Source organism: Rhinichthys klamathensis, unplaced genomic scaffold (assembly GCF_029890125.1).
Source record: "Rhinichthys klamathensis goyatoka isolate OS25496 unplaced genomic scaffold, OSU_Roscu_1.1 h1tg000191l_1, whole genome shotgun sequence".
NCBI classification, from domain to species: Eukaryota; Metazoa; Chordata; class Actinopteri; order Cypriniformes; family Leuciscidae; genus Rhinichthys; species Rhinichthys klamathensis.
The window spans coordinates 916,440-942,780 of NW_026606717.1; the positions used below are offsets into that span (position 1 = coordinate 916,440).

At 36.8% G+C, this 26,341-nt stretch overlaps 1 protein-coding gene across 8 annotated transcripts in view; it reads right to left on the reverse strand.

Annotated features, from left to right (window-relative positions):
* The window catches only part of nrxn2a (neurexin 2a), a 452,348-nt gene that overhangs the window by 218,905 nt on the left and 207,102 nt on the right, over positions 1-26,341 (reverse strand). For 6 of the 8 annotated variants that reach the window (XM_056262002.1, XM_056262001.1, XM_056261997.1 and 3 more), the window contains 5 exons: positions 23,546-23,749; positions 19,673-19,699; positions 12,583-12,702; positions 10,896-11,277; positions 4,295-4,485 (listed from right to left, as the gene is read on the reverse strand). In XM_056262002.1, the coding sequence (XP_056117977.1) occupies positions 4,295-4,485; positions 10,896-11,277; positions 12,583-12,702; positions 19,673-19,699; positions 23,546-23,749 (924 nt within the window). The remainder of the gene's footprint in view (positions 1-4,294; positions 4,486-10,895; positions 11,278-12,582; positions 12,703-19,672; positions 19,700-23,545; positions 23,750-26,341) is intronic. The other 2 variants (XM_056262003.1, XM_056261998.1) reach the window with 1 other exon arrangement.

Sequence of the window (26,341 nt, forward strand, 5' to 3'; positions counted from 1 at the left end):
GCAGTGATGTGCTGGTTAAAAAATATGTGAAATAAGTAGGGCTGCACCTGCCCGTGCACGACTGAAGTTGGGTTGGAAGTTATGTATACTATATGGGAGAGAATGCTAAATCATAATGGGCGTTTTCGTAATATATTGACTATTCTGCATCTCAAAGCTTGCCACAAAAAAACGGCAAAAGTAATGATTATCCATGAAACATTTAAATTGTTTATTAATAAACTAGTGTTTTCTGTAAGTGTCGACTGCAAAGATAAATTTGATGATGCTGACTCGCCATGTTCGCAGTAGAGAACGCGCCTATAGAGAGAAATGCACACTTCATACGAATTAACCTATACATAAGCAGAGAGCAGCCCATTTTTGCTCGTTTTTAATTATTTTGTTTAAAAGTACACATTTCAAGCTTTCTGTAAATATACTTCTCATGTATGTGAGGCAAGTAACTTATAGCCTACGCCGAGATTCGTTGATTAATAAGACGCGCTCCAGTTCACGCGCCCGCGCCTCCGTGTCCTGTATATCTACTATATTTGCTTCTTATTTATTAGTATTCCAGGCAATTTGTTGATAAAACATTGATTAAAATGAAGATACAATTTATACTAAACGAAATTCACTTTAAAGAAAGGCTTTCTACAAAACAAAACTTAATAAGTGGTCAAAATCATGTCTGTCTGAGCCATTCCAAATGTTTTCCGATATATTGGGCATCTTATGATCATATCTGACTCATCCCATGCGGTTTCCTTTTCATATAATCAACATAGATAAAAAAAAAAAAAAAACATTATATTGTGAAACTAAAATATAAAACGTATGTTTTTTTTTTTTAACGTTTTTTTTAAACTTATTTTTAAGCATCACTGCTCCGCTTTGCTCATGTGCTCTGGTGTGTAGCTTATAGCCTATAAATGCATGCATATTCAAATAATAATTGAATAATACCCAGCGATCTTCGATTATTAATTTTGCTTGAAATGCCCATCCCTACTGTTAACGTATTAGGCATTTGTCAACAAAATGTTGCGGAGAGACATACACCTTTTTCGTTGGATGCTTCAGTTTTAGCGTAGCTAACCAAAAACTTCTACTCTCTGGCATTGAATATAGCTGATACGAACCGGACATGGGCATTCTCTCCTTTTTATCTTATGCTCAAAGCACCCAGTTTCTAAAAAGTTTTTTTTTTTTATCTTCTTTGAATTGTTAAAACAACCAACAACAGCACGTAGAGCCTGAACTCATTCTCTCACTGCTAATACAGTACGAACCGGAAGTAGGCAACCGGAGTCATCGTCATGGCGGCGCGCATTGTTTAGAGCAGAATAAGGTGGATAGTAAAGTGTTTTGTTTTGGCACTATTTTAAACTTTTTTTTCTTGGGTTAAAATCAGAATTTGCTTGCATTAATTAATATATTCACTTGTTGTGTATATGTATCTTATGCTCACTAAGACTGCATTTCTTTAATCAAAAGTACAGTAAAAACAGTAATATTGCGAAATATTATTACAAATTAAAATAACTGTTTTCTATCTGAATACATTTTATAATGTCATTTTGTCGTAGTTATGTTCAGTTTGTTTTGGTTTTCATGGACTTTTAGTTTGTATCCATTAGTCGCACGTATTCCTTTGTTTGAGTTTCCCCTCACCCATCAGTTTCCATGGAAACTAATCTTCATCACAGCTGTTCGTCATTTAGTTCATCACCATGTGTATTTAAGCTCCTCACCTTCACTCTGTGTTTGTCCGGTCTCGTTTACGTTAGCATATGTGTAAGTTGTGCTCGTGCTAAGCTTTCTGTGGATTGCCTTTTGGACTTTTATTAAACTCTGTGTTTTGAATCATCATCTTCTGCTTCTTTGTCGTCTGCCTGCACCTTGCTGACACATTATTCCTGTGATTTCGAAGCTGAATTTTCAGCATCATTACTCCAGTCTACAGTGTCACATGATCCTTTAGAAATCATTTTAATATGCTGATTCGGTGCTCAAGAAATAATATTTTCAATGTTGAAAACAGTTGTGGCTACTTAATATTTTTGTGAAAATGGTGATACTTTTTTCTGGATTCTTTCTTGAATAGAAAGTTCAATGAACACCATTTATTTGCATTTATTAAAGCATTTATTTAATCTAAATCTTTTGTAACATTATAAATGTCTTCACTGTCACTTGATCAATCTAATGTATCCTTGATGAATAAAAGCATTCATTTATAAAAAATTTTATCTTGCAACAAATGTTTGAATGGTATCATTGTTTCCACAAAAATGTTAAGCAGCAAAAACTATTTTCAACATTGATAATGCAGCAAATCAGCATATTAAAATGCTTTCTGAAGGATCTGAAGACTGGAGTAATGATGCTGAAAATTCAGCATTGTCATCACAGGAATAAATTTCATTTTTAAATTTGTTAAAATAGAAAACAGTTATTTTCAATTGTAATAATATTTCACAATATTACTGATTATACTGTATTTTGTATTAAATAAATGCAGCCATGGTGAGCATAAGAAACTTCTTTCAAACATATTGACAAATTGTAATGTTTCCAAAGTTTATTTATATAAAACATATACTAAAAACATTTTACTAAAAAAATGGTTCCAATCTACCGCATTACTAGCCAATCAGCAGAGAAAAACAGCAGACACTGAGAAAAAAAAAAACCTTGACAAATTCTCATTACATCTACTTGTTCCATGGTCAGATTATGTGGTCCTGACAAACAAAGTGGGTTCTGTTTTCTTTTTGTGAACTTGTCTCAGCTTTTTACAAATGTCGACTAAGACACAAAACAAATGATTGCCTGCCAAGATTTCTACTATGAAACTCAGACTATTGAAAAGCCTAGGATATTGCTATGCCAGCAGCTGCTAATGTCTTTTCAATCAAAATATTTCATTTCAACACACACAAGGAAAGAACTGAATATACATGAGATTCATATTCGTACATTTTTTTGTGAAATAAAAGTTTGTTTTTGTGCCCAGAGTCAAGCAACACCTGCTTAAGATAGCAAAAGCCGGTTTGGAAGCACTAAAAATTATGCAAAGTCATTGGCATGTTGTTGTTGCTTTTTCTCTTTCCCCTGTAGGCGCTACTCTTTGTTCTTCTAATTACAGCAGAAAACAGTGAAAAACGATAGCAAAAAGTGAGAAGTACTGGAAGGTAGATTTCAGAAGCAACATGATTTAAACAAGGAGCTGGGAGCAGTGTAAATACCCATCAGGAAAGATGCTCATTAAAGTTGAATGCAAGAGTTTAAAATCAAACCCAAGATGGGCATAACTGTAAATATGTATCTAATCGTACCTAAGAATGAGACAACAGTCATAAGACTTGAGCCTAAACAACCAAAGTGAGTGTAATAAAAGTGGAAGAAAGATATGTTATACTGAAGATCAGAAGATTGAAAATATTTCCTAGAGAACAAAGTGAACCCATTTTTCCGACCCAGTGTCCCTCAGTCAAAGACCCTCCACTATAAAAATCCTCAACATATATATAATATGTTATCTTATGCTATATCTTATGTATAAGAGGTTGTTTCTTTTAAAAAATAAATGTATATTTTAAGTTAAAATCAATTATATTTTATTTAAATTATAATAAATCTACAGAATTGATACAGAAATATTTGTTCAGAATATATTTTTAAACATTTCTATGTTTTTTTTATACTGTCAATAAAGATATTAGTATCTTGATAAGCATATACTGTACAATTTAGAAGATGGATAAGGGTGGTCGCTAAGGCGTTGCTAAATGTTTGATGTTCTGACTGGTTGTTAGGGCGTTGCTAGGTGGTTGCAACAATGAGGCTGTGAAGTACAAATGGGCTGTGAAAGGGAAAGTTTGCCCAAAAATGAAATGTGGGCCCCACCCTCATGTCATTCCAAATGTGTATGTAAACATACTTTTTTCTGTGGAACACAAAAGAAGATATTTTGAAGAATATTGGTTCCCAAATTGTTACAGTGGGTTTCCATTGACTTTCATTGTATGGACAAAAAAAAAAAAAAAAAAGACTGAAAGCAAGTCATACAGGTTTGTGGTGACATTAGGATGAGCAAATAACAATACTCATGTTGGGGTCAACTACCCATTTAAGTCGTACTATTACATACCTGTGTGCATATCACCAAAAAATGTGGACAACAAAAGGTGGACATTAACAAAAAAAAAAAAAAAAAGGTTCAAGGTATCTCAAATCTGAATATGCATTGACTAACTAAGGCAACATGGTAGGGATTCTGAAAAGTGTGAATATAGAGAGGAAATACCTTTCAGGTCCAGGTTGCGGGCTCCATTGGAGTGCTGCGTGACCGTGCGGGAGTCGATCTTGAGCGTGTGCACGTTGCTGTCATCGCGGGACACCATCACATTGTGCCACTGGTTGTCATTGAGCGGCTTGTCGGAGTTGCCCTTCATGAGCGACGGCCCATTGCCCAAGTCAAAAACATAATGGATGTACCTGCAATACATCAGTTCCCCTGTCAATCACACAGCCCAGTGGAATCATGCAACCCTCTTTAGGATGACAATACTGCCTTTCTGCTTCCAAATCAATATCTGTAATAAGGCTTGAAATACTGGCACAGACAGACTTCTAACCTGTCAGAAGCTCGGTGTGCAGCCCCAGTTACAGTTCTCAGCAAAGTGTCCCTTAAAATGCAATACACTGTTGCTCCATATATCATATTTAGACATTATTTGATGCTTTGAACTTTTTGTGTGAAGATTTCATTTCACATATTTATTTTAATTTAAAGATTTTATACTGACATTTGTCAGTAATAAATGCGCTTTGGCTGATAACTAATATGCCAAAATTACAATAAGTCGTGGACAATATATAGCTCCCATATCAGTTGATCAGCCAATAGCGTGAAAAGTGTTCTGGAAGTAAAAAAGGTATTTTAATTTTCTCTATAGAGAATCTGATCTTTCGCAATAATCGCAGCATAGGCTCATTGGAAAAACGTGTCTTTACCATTTTTGCGGCTTAAATGAACACTAGTGGCAGCCAAAAAGCAACAAATTGTATTTCTTTACACCCAAATTATAATTACAGGGGCAGATTATCGATTAATAAATATTTATTTTTATACGTTTCCTTGCACAGTACTATATTATGACCTCAAAACACTTACCATAGTGCATGATTTATAAACAAATTTTTGTTTTTTTATGTCTGCATCACATAACCAGCTCCATATGTATGACTTTTCCCGACATAGTAAACTTGCTTGGGAGTTCACCTAGTACATTCTTTTTCTTTTTTTTTTTTGCCGTTTATTTTGCCTTTTATTGGATAGGACAGTAGCTAGACAGGAAGTGAGGTGGGAGAGATAGAGAGAGAGAGAGAGATAGAGAGAGAGAGAGAGAGAGAGAGAGAGAGAGAGAGAGAGAGAGAGAGAGAGAGAGAGAGAGAGAGAGAGAGAGAGAGAGATAGAGAGAGGGGGGGGGGGGGGGAGGGAAAGGTCGATGAGCCGGGAGTCGAATTTGGGTCACCCGAAGCACAATGGCACTACATGTCGGCGCCAACCACCTAGTACATTGTTAAAATTGCGATGTGGAGCGCTCGGGTACGAGTCTCGTGAAACATGAGTCACAATAAAAGAGCTCAAATACTTGTAGAAACAAGTTACAATGGCATGGTTGCTTCAGTAAATGTGTCTCATGTTTGCTTTTTTTAATATTTACATTTACGCATTTGGTAGACGCTTTTATCCAAAGCGACTTACATTGCATTTCAAGGTACACATTTACATTCTTATCAATTCTTGCTTTCCCTGGGAATCAAACCCATGACCTTGGCGTTGCAAGAGCCAACGCTCTACTGTTTGAGCTACAGGAAAGCTAAAGGCTAATATATAGAACTAATCAATAGAACTTTTTACTGCCGCTAAAAGAAATATCCAAACTGCAACGATATGTACAAACACCAATGTAATAAAACTTTGCCAGAAAACTGAACGCCACTCACTAGACATTTTCAATTTCAAAGTGTTCAACTTCAATTTCATTTTACAGAAATGTCATCACAGGCACATTTTATCAACAAGCCTGGGTTGGATAATCCACAAATCTTTCAAGAAAGGCCTAACATAAGCTTTTGGGGTTGTTGAGTATTGAAATATGCCTTAAGAGAAATCATCTTTTATCATAGAATTGAGTCTTTCAGCAACAGAGCTCAAGTGTGACTGCAGCAGTAGTTCAATCCCTCATAAGACTACACTGTCTCAAACCTTTTTCTGTTTTTCAAATACATGTTTGCTTCCAGATGAATACTATAATACTGTGATTCATCTCTGAACTGTTTGTGTGGCTTAGAACTCTTTACTGAAGAATTGTCTAAGATGCCTAAATGTGAAAAATACTTGCAGAACTAAGACATTTTCACACTCTATTCAAACCAATGACAAAAAAAAGTTGTAAAATAAAAAGAGTTGTCAATACTGACAAGGTCATGGAGATAAACAGTGCATTCCTAATATTTATTCAAACTATAAACATTCAGTTTTGCTAATGCTAGTAGTTGCCCTCAGTTCATGCATCAGGATACTGCAGAGAGAGAGAGAGAGAGAGAGAGAGCTCTCATTAGCGTTCTCTCATTTTACATGCTTGTGCAGACTCCGGTGAGAGGCAAGACCACCTGCTGTCTAATTGCTTGCTGAATAACTGGCTTTCTGGACCACTGCGACTGAGGAAGTTAAACATCTGAGGCACCTTCCCCTTTGTCACTATTCATTTTTGCCCAATGGAATAAAATGTATAGAGAAAATCAGGTTGTTGTACCTACTATGTTTGGCATAGGCAGTATGATTGAACTGAGAAATCTTTTACTAGGCTGGTAGGAAAAATAACTGATCCGAGACTGCAGATCTCCCACGTGGCGGCTTTGGCATGTGGGCTGGGAACAGAGTGAGCTGCCAATTAATAGAATACCGTTAATCAAATAACACTTACATTACATGTGATTAAAAAGTTGCTCTTTTTTCATCAAGATCACCAGTGCTTACTTTATCATTTTGAAATGGATTTGCACTTTTCATGTGAGCCGAAAACAGTATCCGAGGCTAAGAATAGCAATCCACGCAATCATTCTCCTAAAATCGCTCTTGATTGACAAGCAGACACAGTTGTCTCAGAGTCATCGGGCGTACGCTTAAACGTCAAAAGAATAACTCGAGCTGCTTCCTAGCAGATACTGATCAGCATTTACGCATAACCACAAGCAACTCATGCAGAATTTGTTTAAATTTAAATATGGCCTCTATCCTGTGATGATTCATCAAGAGATTCTCCTCCACGTACCTTTAACTAAATGCCAAGGAGACAAATGTGCGAATCTTATAATGCGACTTGACTCACCCTCCCACGGCTATGATTCACATCCAAGTAATGTCTCTTAACTAATCGCAAACTTAAACGCGCTGTTTAGCGTGGCAACTTAACTTCATCTGGATGCCTCTCATATTCTAATGTGTTAAACTAGCTGCTTACATGTGCTCCCTCGAATATCTGCCGTGTCTTCTGGGAGTTTCTGCAATAATATCTGCAACTCACTCTTCTACGGAAACAAGTGTGTGTTAGTTCTGTCGGAAAAGGCCTTTGAGCTTCGACTCTCTCGGGACTGATGTTTGTATGCTAAAGGATCATATTGCCAACAATCTGTGTAATGTACTGAAGCTGAACTTCGAGCTGTCAGTGGGAATGTCTCAGGATCCTTATTTTTAATATCATATGGGTGGTAGAGTAGAAGAAAATACTTGCTTACCATCTCAAGGGTTTTTTCTTCCTGTCAGTGGTTCCTATAGAATCGCACCCACTCCCCAAACAGTTCAAACCCATAATTGAACTAAAACTTACAATGCTAATTTGGTAACATACTGCAATGTTTTAAAGACTGAATATGTCTTCTATGTTTATTATTCTAAACCATATTAAAGAATCCAATTTAAGTGCAATTCTCACTTTAACTAGCTATTAACTACCCCAATAAACTCCTAATCACTGGTAGTTGTTAAGTTTAGGTATTAGGTAGAAGGGTTGTAGAATATGGCCATGGAGAAAAAGGCATTAATATGTGTTTTATAAGTACTAATAAACATCCAATATCCTAGTAATATGCATGCTAGACAACAGTGAGAATTGGATCCTAAAATAAAGTTAACAAATATTTATTACAAAAACACTGCAAATGTTTGTTTATATGCAAATGTCTATAACTGCACATTTGTCATATGAAAAGCACGTTTCAGTACTGTATGAGTTCAAGGCTTTTTGGGTCAGATTTAAAGATGGATTCATCAGACAGATTCAAGCTCTGTTCCAAAGCCATTTGAACCATCTTGCTGCATACTGCCTACATAGACAGCTGCCTTCTAAGGCAGCATGTTAACTGAAACAAACTCAAAATCAACTTTTTTTCAACAGAGTTTGACTAACTGCACACACTAATAAACATAAAAATTCATAGCACATGCAAATATTGGGTTAAAGGCTTTTCGTTTGCATTTGGCCAAAACATGAATTCTTAGTAGGCAGCATAATTAAGATGCCTGCCTTTTGGAAAACGCTTTGCTTTCTGAGCCCCTATGACACCTTCTGAAGCAGCTAACTATGTTTTGGAACAGAGCCTGAGATTTGTTGGGGGGAAATCATTAAACAAGCCGTCTTCTAAGAGTCATTTGTTCCTGATTCGGACTACACTAGTCATGCTGTATGTTTTTGAGTGCAAAGAAGTGTTGTCTTAGCATTATTTCACAATACACAGTCTTTTTCATCACATTCAAATGAGACTGCAAGCTCACAATTCAGAGAATAATATAATTTCCTTTGCTGTAGTGCTGTAGAATAGTTCAGGAAGCTTTTGCTTTTAGCTAAGGTCTCTTTCTCGTTGTCTCTCAGGCCTCAGGCTTGCCATCACGTATAGCTCTTATAAGGCTTTACTTTATATTGCACTCTAATTTCATCTCTCTCTCTCTTCCCAATCAGGTTAGTTCTCAGCGTTATTATCATTTCATAATACCCTGCCTATTTCTGAAATTTGTGCAGTGATGTCCTGATATTTTCTATTCTAATCTCTTCTTTATAGTTCCTGTCTTAACTTCATAGTTTAATCAAATGGCTTTTATTCATTTGATTTTAATGATTAATGCTGTCTTTAGCAATATGAGTATGGACAATAGTGATGCGCGCCTTTAAGTGAAGTGAAGTCCTTTAATAATGAACAGATTTTATTCAATGAGCTTTTTCTCTGATTGGTTTGATGCAGCAGAGGGCGGAGTCAAATGCAGTATCCTATATTTCTGCCATTTAAAGTCCACACGAAATCAATTGATGATAATAGTTTTCTTTCCTAAGCACAATTCTTATGGAAACAGGACCGTTGGGCAGAATACTTCTCTTTTTTGATACAGGACGAGCGGCTTTTTCACTCTAGAGCGCATTTGATTGGACAAAATTCTGTGTAGTGCAAGATGAGTCATCAATATTTTTGGCACATTTAAACGGTACCAAAAATACTGTACATCAGTGTTGTTATTAATTAAATAAAAAATAAAATAAAACGTTTTCATTAAATTAATTGAAGCTTAAATAAAAATGAATATAAATAGATACAAAATTAATTGTATTTAAAAATAAATAAAATAAAATAAAAACTAAAGCTAAAACTAAAATAAATAAAGCTAGCAAAGATAAATGAAAATTAAATTTGAAAATATAAAAACAAAAGCCATTTAAAAAATAAATAAATATATAGTATATAATTATTACTAAAATAACACTGTTGCAAATTCTAAATGTGTATATCTGCTAAAAGATTGTTTTAACTAAAGGGGACCTATTATCCAAAATTCACTTTTGCATGGTGTTTGGACATAAATGTGTGTTGGCAGTGTGTGTACACAACCACCCTACAGTGATAAAAAAATCCACCCACTCCTTTTTTTTTTTTAAATCCCCATAAATCATAAGCAGAGTCTCCCAACGACCTGTTTTCAGAATGCGGCTTTAGTGACGCCACTAGTGATGCCCACGAGTGTTGACAGACACTGCCGTTTTAACATAGAACCGCCCTGATCGAGTTCACAGTGAGTTGAGAGTTGTACACATCCGCCATTGCTGCACAGACAAGAATGTCTCCCAAGCGTTGTCGGTGTTGTGTAGCTGGATGTATTAATCCACATAGCTCTATCTATTTACTAAAAAGTTGCTCTTGAAGGATGTAGCAGAGCCAACTGTTCGTGATCCAGCTACACATCTAGAAGTAAGTATTACGCGTTTGTTTTCCAAATTGCCTTTGAATTTGTCAAGCTCATAATAACATGTTAGACTTATAAAGTTTGTGATAGCATGTGATAGCACCATGAGTCCGTCCAAAATGTTGTTATTTTTTTATCGGTCTGATAGTGGAATCTTTATTTGTAAAGGACAGCACATCAGAACAGAGCAGCCAAACAAGAGATGTTTGTCAGACAGACGCAAAACCACTGACCAACTCTGTTGGTACTCAGTTATCAATGAAGACGTTTCATGTTCGCTACAGGAGTTCAGGTATGTTTATGTATTACCAGGACGAGGACCTCTCTCGTCGGAAAAGTGGGGCGGGAGCAGCAGCTCATTAGCATTTAAAGGGAAACTAAAACTGTGCGTTTTTGCACAAGCCCAAATTTTATCTGTGGGGTATTTTGAGCTAAGACTTCACATACACACTCTGGGGACATCAAATATTTGTTTTACATCTTGTGAAAAGGGGCATAATAGGTCCCCTTTAACTAAAAGCCAAAAAATTTAAACTTTTAAACTTTTAAAACATGATGCAGGAGTAAAATCACAGGAATACAATAAACAACTTTTTCTTCACCCACTCACCCCTTCACAAGCTCAATCACGATAAAGTCACTGCCGTCTCCAGAGTTAAACAGCATCAGACCATCGGGGCTGGTGGTCTTGAACTGGAAGAAGAGGTGCATGGAGGCGTAAGCCTGCAGGGTGGACAGCGCCACATAGCTGCCTCGATTCCGAAAGCTGACCGGATCGGCCACGATGCGGCGCATGCCGAAGCGGGCATTGAGCTCGCAGTAGGAGATATCACCATTCTTGCACTGGTCTAGGTACGGCATGCCATTGAAAGCGAGGCCCTGCAGGTGGCCGATGAAGTTGGAAGGCATGACTGAGATAAAGCGCCGCTCGGTCATGATGCCCGTCTCTATGTGGTGGAACTCCAGCTGCGTGTGTGCTCCGCTCATCTGGCCTGTGGCGGAACCAAACACGCTCGATTAGTCAGGTCTGGGAACTGAAGATATTAAGGAATGGCGTGCTGCCTGAGCCCATCCCAAGGCAAGTACAGCTTTTGATGTTCAATTTAGAGTTGGATGTGCTGTAACGCTGAACTTGCAATGTGCAAGATGAATTTTAACCTGAAAAACTGTTCTATATATAATCTTTCAGTTGTCACCACAACGAAGAATGAATAACATGCTGCCCTAACTAGGTATGATGCAGCAAGTCAAGCAAGTCTATGTGTACTGAACGTGAAAATCAGTGAAGATAACTTCCTGTAAGAAACATACTGAAATTGAAGTCATTATTCACTGAAAATATTGTTCATGAAATGAGTAGCAATTTGCAAACAAACTATTCTTCACACTTTGGCAGTGGATTGGATCATTTGGTTCACAAAAGCAATCTGAATGATTCATTCACAAATTGGAAACATTAGAATTCACTATGAGGTGCAAGAATTTAGACCAATTAGATTTCATAGTTTCTGTAGAAAAAGAGCGATCGTTACTATAATGGATCACACCTGGTTAGGATGTTTATGTTCACTTTAAAGTTTAATTTCAGTCCGAAATGTTTTCCTTTTTAAATTTCATGTTCATTTTATCTTGTATATACACTGTTCAAAAGTTTGGGGTCAGTGAGATTTTTTTATGTTTATGAAAGAAGTTTCTTATGCTCACCAGGGCTGCATTTAATAAAAAAAATTGAATAAATCAACAACAAAAACTGTTATAATATATTTTAAATGTAATTTATTCCTTTGATAGCAACGTTGAATTCATCAGCCATTGCTGCCGTCTTCAGTATTAAATTATCCTTCAGAAATCATTCTAATATGCTGATTTGGTGTCCAAGAAACATTTCTTATTATTACCAATGTTGAAAACTATGGTGCTGCTTAGTAATATTGTGGAAACTTTGAAAGGAATCTACCAGGATTCTTTGATAAATAAAAAATTCAAAAGAACAATTTGATGTAGTATTGATGGAAAAAAAGTATTGTAAATAATAACTTTCAGGATTCTTTAAATAAAAATAAAAATTATTTTAAATTTAAATAATTTGTAATGTTACAAATGTCTTTAATGTACATTTTTTATCAATTTAATGCATGAATAAAAGTATTAAATTCCTTTAAAAAAAAGAAATCTTACTGACCCCAAACATTTGAATGTAGTGTACACAGGCATAATAAGATTGAATCTCGACTCTATTATAACTGTAATAATTGTCCATGTGTCCATATACAGTGTGTGCGAGGTCTTCCGCTCACCCTCCACGGTCACATTGTCAACAGAAAGCTGCAGGCTCTTCCCACGGCGCACCACCTTCACAGAGTGCCACTCATTGTCATTCAGCTTATGCCCTGCGAACAGAGTCTCCGGTCCTTTACCTGCAAAGAGAGAGGGCCAAAGTCACACACCGCTGCAAGCTTCCCGTCTTATCAATACAGCACAGTCTAACTCACAGGCCTGGTGCTCTCACTCACACACACATACAAATACAAACACGTACTCAGAGTGAACTGACAGGACATATCTCCTAACTCAAACGTTTCTATAGAGAGTGCAGACAAGCATACTGACACTCATGAGCATACCTACACAAGCAAACACACTGATTTACATTTCACACAACCACGCGCCCACACAAAACATACGCACCCAGACACTCCTTAAGGAGAATCGTGACACGTACATATGCTGTTCTTCTAATACTTTCTGTGAGCCTATGTAGGGTATATGTATATGTATATATAACGTATTCTTTACAGAACCAGTATTGAAATGCTGGTCAATACAGATAAGTAAGGTGACCAAGCGAGCTCAATGCACTGCAACTGAAGATAATAAAAAAACATATTTAGATTGATACTCTGTGAGATTTTGTAATGTGTATGAACGAAGTTTCTTATGCTAACCAGGGCTGCATTTAATCAAAAATAGAATAAAGCAACATTGTGAAATATTCACACTATTGTGCTTTACTCTGCAAAGGGCAAACATTTCACAACTATACGAAGACCCAGCAATGTATTAATCTTTTGAATTAGCTTCAGGTCATCACAAATGCAAGTTTGTTTAATTCTAAATGATGGCGCTAATAATTCAGTTAGTTTTGCCATTCAACGTGTCTGTTTGGTGATGTTTGTGCATGATCGCACACCGAGTGAAAACGTTTCACAATGTAAAATCTGATTCTTGTGAAAAAGGACTGTTGCCTCCTCAAAGAAAACAACCTTGGTTTTCTTTATACAAATATGAATTTAATGTCCTATAATTTTTTGAAAAAAAGGCTTTAAATGACATTCCCAGTATGTTTTAAACTTGTTTAGAGTTAAATTCAATTTAAATGATAGACTACAGCTGAGATGGCAATTGATGCACTTGTTTAGGATAAGGGATTATTTAAAATATTTAATATGAGATAGATGTTAGTATATATCACTGTCTTTATAATAAGATTTAAAAATATATTATGCTAATATTCAGCTGTTTAAAGGTACACTATGTAACTAACTTCATAGGTTCGTTGTCACAACAAGTGAGAAAGAGGATATGATATGGAGCAGCTAAATCTCGAACCGCTGGGTAATCACACGTTTTAAAAAATAACGCCGATCAGAGAAGAGTCTTCTGGCAAAAAGAGAACACGATAAATGAGAATCAGGATTGGCTTGGCTTTTCAGCGATGGCGAGAACTGAGGGATTGTTGTAAAAGCAGAGCATTGTGTTTTTACGACTCAACAGGTGAGTAATGTATTTTATTGAACAGATAAATTGCCATATGTAGCTCTCAAACAGAGTTCTTTGTAAAGCATGATCTACTGTGAAGGGTCATTTCATTATGGGTTGTTGTAAAGCTGTGCTGGAATTTATTTTCATAAAAGTTTGTGTCTATTAAGGGGTAAAGCTACAGTAACGTCTTTAGCAAGTCAGCTTAAGATCCTTTCCATCTAAACTTGTTATACAGTCAATGGGTCTCATTCACTAAGCACGCGTACGCACAAAGTTGTGTGTGAAATGTGCGTACGAACGATTTTAAGAACAAAAAAAAAACTAAATTCATGTGCGTACGAATGTGTTGTGAATTTGGCGGAGATTTTTCTTCTCCTGAGTTCACCTGTGCGTACAAATACGAAATAATCCACCCAATTATTAGTGAATGAGACACAATGTCAGAATTATTGGCATCCTTTGTAAATATGATCAAAGAAGGCTGTGAAAATAAATCTGCATTGTTTATCCTTTTGATATATTCACAAAAATCGAACCTTTCATTGAAGTAAACTATTGAAATTGGGGAGAAAATCTCTTTATGTAATGTTTTTCTCTAATACACATTGGCCATAATTATTGGCACCCTTTTATTAAATGCTTTTTGCAACCTCCTTTTGCCAAGATAACAGCTCTGAGTTTTCTCCTATAATGCCTGATGAGTTTGGAGAACACCTGACAAGAGATCAGAGACCATTCCTCATACAGAATCTCTCCAGATCCATGTTGGCGCTGCTTCTCTTCAGTTCAGCCCACTCATTTTCTATAGGGTTCAGGTCAGGGACTGGGATGGTCATGGCAAAAGCTTCATTTTGTGCTCAGTGACACATTTCTGAGTTGATTTTGATGTTTGTTTTGGATCGTTGTCCTGATAGAAGATCCAACCCATTATAAGGTTTTAGATTTTTCTTATCTGTTGGTATTTGACAGAATCCATGATGCTACGAATGTGAATAAGATGTTCAGGACCTCCAGCAGAAAAAACAGGCCCACGACATTAAAGTTCCAGTAGTATATTTAAATTTTACACATAGGGTAGGCCCTCCTTTTTATCCCTGTTTGCACCAAACCCATATGGTGGCCCCATTACCTCATATTTTATTCCTCATATAACAGGAAGTCATGGCTGGACAATTTTATTTTCTTAGTCCCCCTGTTGTGATCAAAATTGTCCAGTTCAGCTCTGCTATTGACTTATTTACTGTATAAATATGCTTTGTTTCTCGTTTAAATTTGTCACTTATAAATACAAACCACATTGATTCGGTGTCTTTAAATATTGCTTCTCAAAAAAAAGCGATTGAAAACTGTTCTGCTCATTATAACACAGAGTGACTGGTGATGCCTGAGCATTAGTGTGTAACGGGAGACAAACGCATTATACTTGAATTGAAATGAAATTGAATTGGCCCTGGGTATGTGTATAATCCTAACAGGCTCAGGAGTTTTATGGCCGAGGAACAAAACTGCACACAGGTTTAAAGTGACAGTACACACACACCAAATCCATCTCAGACCCTCAAGAGTCCAACCACCGACACGAAACCAATCGGCAGCAGTGAAAGTTCTCCAATAATATGCTAAAGTAACGGTTTTGAGACGCGCCTGCTGCCAGGCCACTGCGGTCCGGGTTGGCGTGGGCTCAGAGGTGCCTGGGGTGTGTGTGTGGAAAAATGGGTCAGGCCGATGCAGCTGCCTCAGTCTTCAGGGCGCTTCAAAGCCCCTCAGACTGCACTGCTGGCTACTCTAATTGGCTCTGCTGGAGTCAACAGACCCTCCGAGGAACAACGTCAGCCTATTTGCAGGGGTGTTGTAGCACTCGGAATCTGCTAAATCTTCCACGGATGACTTCGTTTAAGCAACACATCTGCTTTTAATCTGGTAGGCAATCTGTTTGGAGCTCAAAGTCACACCATAGATGCAGTACTGTCCATACCTGTGAGTAAAACTCCTAATGACCAGGTACGTGTGACACTCTTTGCATCGGAATGTGTCGATGTCATATCATCCCTGTAATTAGCTCTTCCTGCTCTGAAACCCCCCCAGAATAAGCGAGCAGGAGGCAGAGCGAGGGGGAGTTGTCTTTCTACACCTTCTGGCAGCTTGTTAATTAAATTTAAATCGTTACCCATCCCTGCTTTTAAATCTAAGAGCGAACGCGTCGATTTGGCTCGGCCTTGTGTTACTCAACATTACGGATAAAACTGCGACCGCATTAAGGATTCGAGCACAAATACAGCCTGTGATTGTAAGCAAATACGAGTTAGAACAGTGCTAGATATCAAGAAATGTTGGATACAATGCAGATCTTCATATCAAACTTTGATGAATAGCTTCAGGCGTTGGAAAATGTCAATTATCCGTTAAAACCTAATGTTAACTTAACATTAATGTGTGATTTTTGCATGGTAACGTCATCTGAATCTGCTTCGTATTCATGACGTGCTAAACTGTTTAAAATGCACATCATGGTGAGGAGAAAAAGAGAGAGACTTCTAACAGATGGCAGAGGGCCCTAATTGGGTATAATTTACTTTAACTACCAGCATTTCTGTCTATTTAAAAGTCAATTAACATTTTACTGTCATTAAAACTTCCATCAGTCTAAATATGTTTGACATACCCATCAAGTTAATATTGAGAGTGTAGAGGGGACTGTGAAACACTTTCACAGGTTAACATATCAAATGGTCATGCTCGCCTGATTATGAATGTACTTATCCACATATGACCAAGCAGAGATTCATCATTCCGTGAGCATTACGCGCGATAAATCGCTTATCGGCTCCTAAATAGCGGATGTGCCATAAAACTTAATACGTGTCATCCAATGCGTTTACCGTAGTTTGTAAAAATTTTGATAAGGATGTAACCTTCCCTAAAAAGGGATGATTTGTAGATTCAGTCCTTCAAAAAGCACTTGCTTGAGACAAAATCGGATGCTGTAATAGATGGTGTTTGTTGCCACCTGGTGGTGGAAACTGAGAATGAATTCATGATATTATGTTAATTAGAACAGGAAAGTTCCAGTCCTGGATGGTCAATAGAGCACTTCAGCAGTGCTAGTATACAGTGACAGCTAAATCTTACAATACATATAGTATATAATTTAGATTTGTTGTTTGAACTTTATTTTCATAATAAGGTTCGGTTGAGGCACTTAAAATAAAAAGGGCCATTGTTGGGAGGATTTATAAGCAGAAACGTGAAGCTTATAATATTATTAAAGCATTTATTTGAGAAGTAACATTCTCGTTATTTTATGATTGCTTTGTGGTTTTAGGCATTATGTTGTTGTCATGCAACAAAGTTGTAAAACTGCATACATCTTTATATAAATTTTTTTCACATTAAAATCATGTTAACACTTTGTTTACGTCTTGTAAAATATTTTGAGGAAGTCATCATTATGCCACAAGTGTTTGTCGAATGAGCTTAACTTGGGGAAATCTGTAACATTCTGTTGAATATTGTGTAATTAATACCCAAAACATAACCTAAGTATCCAAATATTTCAGCTCCGAATGTGTAGATCTTTATGAACAGTGGGTGCAGATTCTGTGAGGGCCTACTTGTTACTTAAATGTCGTGCGTAATGCCTCTACAGTTGTTCTTTTTTAAATGAGCACATGACGCATCATGCTCTGATACATCTGTTTTTCATTGGAATTATTAACATTTATAATAAAAAGCATTCCACAAATCCAAGTTTGTTGAGTCATTATCACAGATGAATGAACGATTTTTGATGACGCGTTTGAATGGTGAACATGTCAAAATTTTCACTACGCAAAATATTTTCATGCTTTTTTTGGGAACTGTGTCCTGAAGCACAAACACCTACTACCTCATGACTAATGAAGTACTAGAGAGACAAATCTCACAATTAGAGGCCTAATTTACATGTAAATACTGTATGTGGCATACATTTTGTAGTCTAGAATTTCGTAAGCAAATGGCAAAAAAAAAGCTTTAATCCTCAAACAAAGGAAAAAAAAGGATGAAGTCACATGCTGTAGCCGCGTTTTTTTTTTTTTACACTCATGAAACCGAAAACAAAACACATCCAATATGAGGACCTACTGCTTATACTGTATGCCAAGTAAAGAATAAATGTCCCACAATTCGCTGACATTATACTACTACATTGTCCTACTTATTACCCAGCTATTTACCAAATATATACACAACCATTTAAAATTTGGGGTCAGTAAGACTTCTTTTTTTTTTTTTAAGAAACTAATTTGTTCATTCAGCAAGGATGCACTCAATGATGATCAAAAGTGACAGTAAATATATGTATAATGTTACAAAATATTTAAATTTCGATTAAATTTGAACTTTCTCTAAATTTGAAGTTTCCATTAAAAATATTAAGTAGCACAACTGTTTTCAACATTGATAATGATAAGAAATGTGCAGCAAATCTGCATATTAGAATGATTTCTGAAGGATCATGTGACACTGAAGACTGGAGTAATGATGCTGAAAATGTAGCTATGCCGTCACAGGAAGAAATGACATTTTAAAATATATTAAACAATTCACATAAATTGTAGTAATATATTACACATTTAATTTAACTTTGCAAATAAATGCATCCTAGATGAACATAAGAGACTTCTTTCAAAAACATTTGACATTTTTTTCCAACACCAAACTTTAAATGGTAGCTTATATTTAGATTTTTTTTTCTTTGGAAACTGTGAGCTGATCTGCAAGTAGGATCACTAAACCCAAATGAAACATGATAGATAGATAGATCCACTCAATTTAATAAAGCATTCCAGTGAGTAGTTTAATAATTATAAACAATACTACTGACAAACCTAAACCTTAACTCTACTCTTAAAAATTAAAAGAATTATTAGAATATAAAACTATTTTAGTTAATTGTTTTCCAAATGAGGATATCCCTAAAAGTTTTTGTCAGATTTAGCTAACTTCTGCAGACAAATTTGTTTCCAATCTAGCTAAACACACATACACATACACATACACACAGTCCTTTGGTCTCATACTGAACATAACATTCACACTACTACTTACCTTCAGAATAACTGCACTGCTAAATACTGAGGATTGCACCGTTTCCCAACACATGGATGTAACACTGCTCAAATACAGGCAATGTTCAACCTCACGCCTGATTTGGCAAATGAACATTTCTTCTTTTATTATATGGTTTATTATCATATTTTCCTTATGTAAAAGAGTCCCACAGGGACATGAAACAGACTGGAGTAGTGAGAAACATATGGTGTTGAAATGGAAACTGTTGAGATGGTTATGCTTAATTTCAAACACCGCAGCAAATCGGCATATTTTGCGTAACAAAAGAGATTGAGATTGAGGGAACGCAAGAGAGAGGGGGGTGTTGGGGAAAGAGTGAGAGAGAAAGAGAGAGGGATGCCAACTAGGAACATGTTCAAAAGAAAATCTGTGTTAACGGTGCAGGAAGACAGGATTACGAGGGAGGAGAAGAAACTTTGGATGAATTGGGGCTGAGCATGAGAGAGAGAGAGAGAGAGAGAGAGAGAGAGAGAAAGAGACAAAAATAGCATTGCAGATAAAAGAATCACTTACTAAGGTTACAGTCTATCCCGATACAATCTGGTGGGAAAGAGAGTGAGATGGTGAGATTTAAAGGAAAAGGAACTGAAATTCAAAACCACATCCTTCAAGGTTTAATCTGCAGACAAATAAACAATTTTTGCATAGAGTCAACCATCCGGGGACAAGGTGAGAGTCAGAATGGCCCTCTCTACAAGGGCCCACACCCCACAAACAGGACGAGAGACAGCACATCTGAGAATCACTTGGCAATTTATATACAGTTTACTGTATACACACACACAACATTGTATTTAGCCTGTGCTTTGCCTCCTTCCTGTATGTGGGTGGTGCCAGTATGACTGTAGGCAAGGGCAGTCTGCACCATCAGCCAAGAGCTCATGCTCGGTTTAAAAAACAGGTCATCTATGAGCTAAACAATATACAGTGCAATATTTTTCAGCCTTTTGATAACATCTCAATATGCTTGCTCTGAAAAGGCGTTTTTTTGTATTTATAAATCAGAGGGGAGGAAATAGCTGAATATTGTATACATGATAAAAGCTTGCTAACAATCCACTTAAAAGGATTTAATAAATGAACAAAAATGATATTAATTTTCAATTTCATACGTTACACTACTGTTCAAAAGTTTGCGGTTGGTACGTTTTTTTTTTTATGTTTTTTTTTAATGTTAAGCCCACCAAGAAGGTATTTATTTTTTGTAAAAACAGTAATAATGTGAAATACTAATAGAATTTAAAATGGCGGTTTCGTATTGTAATATATTTTAAAATGTTATGTATTGTATTCATGTGATATGGCAAAGCTGAATTTCCGGTATTTAGTGTCACGTGATCATTTAGAAATCCTCCTAATATGTTGATTTGGCAGTCAAAAAACATTTCTTCTTATTAATATTGAATACAGTTGAGCTGATTAATATTTTAGTGAAAACTGTGATACATTTTTTAGGATACTTTGATAAAAAGAAACAACATCTGAAATAGAAATCTTTTGTGGCATTATAAATGTCTTTACTATCAGATTTGATCAATGAAATGCATCTCAGCTAAACAAAAGTACTAATTTCTTTAAAAAAATAAAATAATTTGTACCACAAACTTTTGAATGCAGTATTACCTACATCTATCTTGATACATTTCTGAATGACAACTCAAAGAAATTGCTAAATCTGATAATGAATTTGATGAATCAAGGCCATATTGAATATATATCTAATTGAGCAAATCTAATGCCATTCTTGCATCTGAAGTTTAAATGAAGTAAAGAACCAAGAAAGAAAGCAAAATTATTTGAATGGCAGATTCATTAGAAAACTTAAGGATCAATAAAAAGAACATTAAAATCATCACAATATTCATATAAAATCATTGTGAACACACCTACACTTGATCTCTTTAAAGATTGGTTTTATAGAAGAATCTCTGATAATATAATTTGAAGTTTGTTATATTAAGTGGTATTGTTAAGATAAAGTATTTACGAGGAATCTTTGCAGGCCAAATGTCCAATTCTCCATTGAAGAAAAAAGAAAAAAAGAAAACCAAAAAAACTTGCAAACATTGAGTCGGCTGATTATATGACTAGACAGATAATAACAGAATAATTGATCCTATTGAATAGTGCGAGCACTCTTGGCTGTGGCGAACTCTCAAGCTGTCAACCGCTACAGAAGAGTGACCACAGACAGCCAGGGACCTGTCTCACTGTCACACTGCTTTAAGACAGAAAGACTAGCTCAGACTCGACTCTCCTGTGGACTGTCTGTTTGTACAGAAGATTACAGACAGTTCCAGTCTGAGCTTGAGCTGAGAGGACAGTGAGAGACTTTAGAAGAATTACAATATGGTTCTTATGGTGGGGGAGATCAGGGGGCAATTACATTTCTTCCATCACAAACAAGCTAGACTGCTAAGACTTATTCAAACGTATGATCGGTAAAGTCCTCTTTCTGCTTGAAAAAAGGAAGTGTGATTATTACTTTTCATATTTTGATTTTAAAAGTACAAGAATTTCCTTGTGTGTTTTTCTACCCATCTAAAGTTTGACAGCCGTGACATACTGCTATATTAATATATATATATATATATATATATATATATATTACACTTTTAAACTTGATATTAACATCAGATGACAGGCAATATGCAATATTTCATTATGACTGTGAGGTTAATGGACAAATTTTATTCTAGATACAGTATAAAATAAAAACTACATGACTGAATTAAAAATCTTTAACATATGTAATGGAATTTAACATAAGTATCTACTTCAAGACTATCGATTAGAGAATTATTGTCTAATCAGGTTATCACACTATTTTTATATAAAAAAACACCCATTTTTTTATTATTAATGGAGTTATTAAAGGTGCAATGTGTAATATTTCTGAGGATCTATTGACAGAAATGCAATATAAGATCCATAACTATGTGTTCAGTGGTGTATAAAGACCTTACTCAATGAACCGTTATGTTTTTATTAACTTAGAATGAGACATTTATATCTACATAAACGCGGGCAGAAGGTCGACATATTGTGACGTCATGTTTCTACCGTAGCCGACAGCGAACAAACAACGCTACAGAGCGCGTTTCGTCACTACCTTGAAAGAGAAGCCGCAGAAAGCTAGAAGCTAGTCATAGACACCGTGAGTAGTGACTTTTCCCTTGTCAGTGGTGTAAAATATGTAGTTGGATTGTTTTATGTAACTTAGTTCTTCTCCTTCACTGTGTTATGGCTTTGAAAATCAGCTGATTAGTACTATTTTTTTTAATTAGTACATTATTATTTATTAATTTCTGTGTAGTAAATGGTGTCTAGGGGATGCGGAGGCGCTTTAACCAGCTCAGCCACAGTAACAGCTCATATTTAGCCAGCTAAACTTTTACTACCCTGTTAGAAAAAAAGATGTAGTTGGATAGTTTCATGTGGTTCTTCTCCCTCGCTGTACAGTATTATGGGTTTGCTATGTGGGGAAAAATGTGCTGGTTACGTTTGTGAGACAATCAGCTGATTACTATTATTATATTATATATTAAGACCCTTGATCCTCACCTGACTATGGCTTTGTAAACTTTATCCATGGTGGGGTTTATAATGGACTGTGGTACAGAAACTTGGCTTACTCTGGCTATTCTCTGCTGTCTCAGACGATGATATGTTTGTCCCGTTTTAGCAACCGTAGCTTCTTCGAAAGGGAGGGGTGAGCAGTGGGCTGAGCCATTAGTGCAACTCGCAACCGAACCGCTAGATGCCGCTAAAATCTACACACTTCACCTTTAATGGAATTTATTTAAATGCATATTATTCCTGACAACTAATATAATTATTATCATATAAAGGTGCAAGAAATTAAATAATGATAATAAGTATTAAAGTAATCATATTATTGCTTTGAAATGTACTCTTCTTTGATACATAGGGGTTTAATATTAAAGTTAATTGTATTTTTTATATATATTTCAATATTATGATCATATGTTTCTTGTACCCAAAGATGGAAGTTAAAAAAATTTAGGAAAATTGAAAATTATATAATTTCCCCACTGTCTCCCCTAATATGTCTCAATGCGTCTTCTAAAGAAAAAACTACATGGGTTGGTCTCTCTGGCTGTCTGCTCTGAAAGCTGCAGAAAAGATAGCCATTGAAGGCTGCAAAGGCGAGATAGGATGAGAGAGAGAGAGAGAGAGAGAGAGAGAGAGAGAGAGAGAGAGAGAGAGAGAGAGAGAGAGAGAGAGAGAGAGAGAGAGAGAGAGAGAGAGAGAGAGTGAAGAAAGAGATAAAGATGAAGGAGTAAGGGTGAAATGCAGTCTGGGAGCGAGTGCAGACTTGTTCTACGAGTGCCTTGCATTCAGAGGTCAGCGGTGAAAGGTTACCTAGGTTGACGGTGAGTCTGACCCTTCCCCCGTCCAGCTCCAGGCGCAGGGTGTCGGCGGACTCTTTGGAGGTGGTGGCCATGAGCAGACCATAAGCCCTCTGCGACATGAAGCGCAGAGACACATCCTCAGCCTCAGTGTGAACGGCGTGGGGCATCAGGATCTTCAGAAACATGCTGCCGTCATAACTCAGCACTGCGGACTCTGAGAGATGAGGAAAATAGAGAGTAAATCAGAAAACACATGTCTCAAAAATAAGGATCTTTTCTGCTGACCCAGTTGGGACAATAGTTCACATTTGTTACATATAGCCACATATTTAAATAAACGTATTTTATATACAGTAGTTGTAAATTAGATTTTTTTTTTTTTTTTTACATTAATTTATATTTAAAGAAACACTATGGAACTTTTCAACCTTCATAATATATTTCCAAGACCCTTGTGATGGTACATCGACTTACAATAGGTTAAATGACACATCTGCCATAGCCTGACGTGGTCTGTATCGCTTTTACTCGCACTATGTAACTTCGGGTTTCAGGTAGTAACCCGAGCACAAAAAGAACTACAAAACTCCACTGCTTTACGGCATACGTCACTTCCCCCACCACTTCCTCAAATTGTCTATGGCCATTGCAGACATCCCAAGTCAATAGCGTCTCCCTGATGCCCGCAAATTAGTTCAAATCTGCCAGAATCTAGCACGCGCATGCGAGACAGAACATACTGCGCGCATAACATACATAGCGCGAGCACGGCAGAGAGGGAGAGAGCGAGAGAGCTTGCGAGTGTGCCTCACGAAAGCTAGTCAACCCGCCACCCCCCGTCAACAATCCAATCACCAAGATATACCTCCCTGAAATGACTTCTTGCCGGTTGGGATGTCTGCCATTGTTGATTCCAAAGCCGGTGCTGGACAATCAGCGAGCGTGCGCGTGCGACCGTAGGCTGCGGTAGGCTAAATTATTTACGACAGCGGTAATGGACAATTCCGCTTCCAACCTGTAGGGCGACCGCTGAGGAAAAGTTCCTTGGTGTTGCTTTAAGTTACCATTTTATTATTATCATTATTAAAACTACAAATGTAACTTCATAATAGGGGTGTAACAATATATCGTGTATTGCAATACAAAAATGCAACAATATATATCGTGGATAACTCACCCAAAAGAAAAATTACTGTGAGAATTTTTTTTTTGGTACGGTTCGCTTTCACACTGCTTTTTTTGCAAGTGAACCAAAATTTGTAAACAAAACCACACGTGTGCTAAAGTCAGGGAAAAGCAGGAAGTGCAAAAACAGGCTCAGCATGGAGATATTTCGTAATGCAATATTTCTTCTTTTACTGATTTCATAGAGAGGGGCTATGTTCATACATCCAAATCATGTGATTATTATTACTGCTAACAAGTGCTGGCAACGTTACATGCGATTAAGTTTGCCCAGTTTAACGCAAATTAACACAGCACCCGTTTCCCCCCCCATCATCCTTAAACTATCGTTACATTATATGATCACACTCCTATTCATGCAAATGCTTTTAAACCATTTAAGCGCGATAAGACAAAAGAGAACGCTCTGTCTGTGAATGTCCTGTTGCACACACGACACGCAGAAAGACGCGCAACAGTATCGTGCACAGACAGCGCGCCGGAATCGAATTCTCTTTCGCGCTTGAACGAACAATAACACACACCATTATGCCAAAATGTCAGTTTTGTTAAAGGGGTCATATAATGGTACATGCACTTTTTCAAGTTGATTGTACTGAAATGTGTTGGCAGTGTCTGTACACAACCATCATATAATGATAATGATTAATCTCCTTATACGTTTTCCCCTGCCTCAAATCGAGCCGTTCGTTTTTGTGACGTCAATAAAACGGACGCCCCTCCCACGATTGTTGATTGACAGCAGCGTTTCAACACAGACACGCCCTGAGCGAGCTGTCATCATAGTCCGTCATTGTTGATACGCTGGAGCAGAATGGCGTCTAAGCGATTGTGGTGTTCTGTTCTTGGGTGTAATAATGAACACAGCAGTCATTTTGATGTTCCTAAATCCGAACCGCTGAAGACGCAGTGGCTGAGTTTTGTTTTCGAAGGGAATATTCCCCACGAGCAACGTCACTGCTTTCATGTTTGCGCGAATCGCGAATCATTTTTCACCTGACTGCTTTATAAACGAGGGTCAGACTCAGTATAAAGCTGGTTTTGCTAAGAAGCTGCTCCTGAAAAAACAATTGTAAAATTGTATATTTTATATTAATCTTTGCAAATCGCTTGCACGCTTCACGATGAATGCGTCTAAGGTTTACATTCAGGGTACATTACGGCATGTTTTCTATGTATGACGTTATCAATATAATTCATAATCCCACGTTTATAATGAACAACGCGGTATGGTTATTGTGTTATTACAAACTGAGTACGTACGTTATACATGAGTAAACACATAGCGTTCGTACATCTCACTGAGTTACTCTACCCTGCCAGTACACAAAGATAGATCAAAGTGACATTATGTTAACCAACCATTCAGAAACGTCCTGTTCAAGCTTTAATTGTCGAACTTCTTTGCGGCCGTCATCTTGTTCCGGGTCCGACTCATAGACTGTAAAAAAAGGTGCGACTCCGGTACAAACTGATACGATTGCACAGATGTGTCCTCAGAGACTCCCGCTGCCATTCTTTCTCCAAAATATACCCTCAACTGTTGTCAAGGCAACACTCCACGTGCGTTGTGTCTAAACGCCCGCAGAACAGAGGGGCGGTGTTCTAAATTCCCTATATA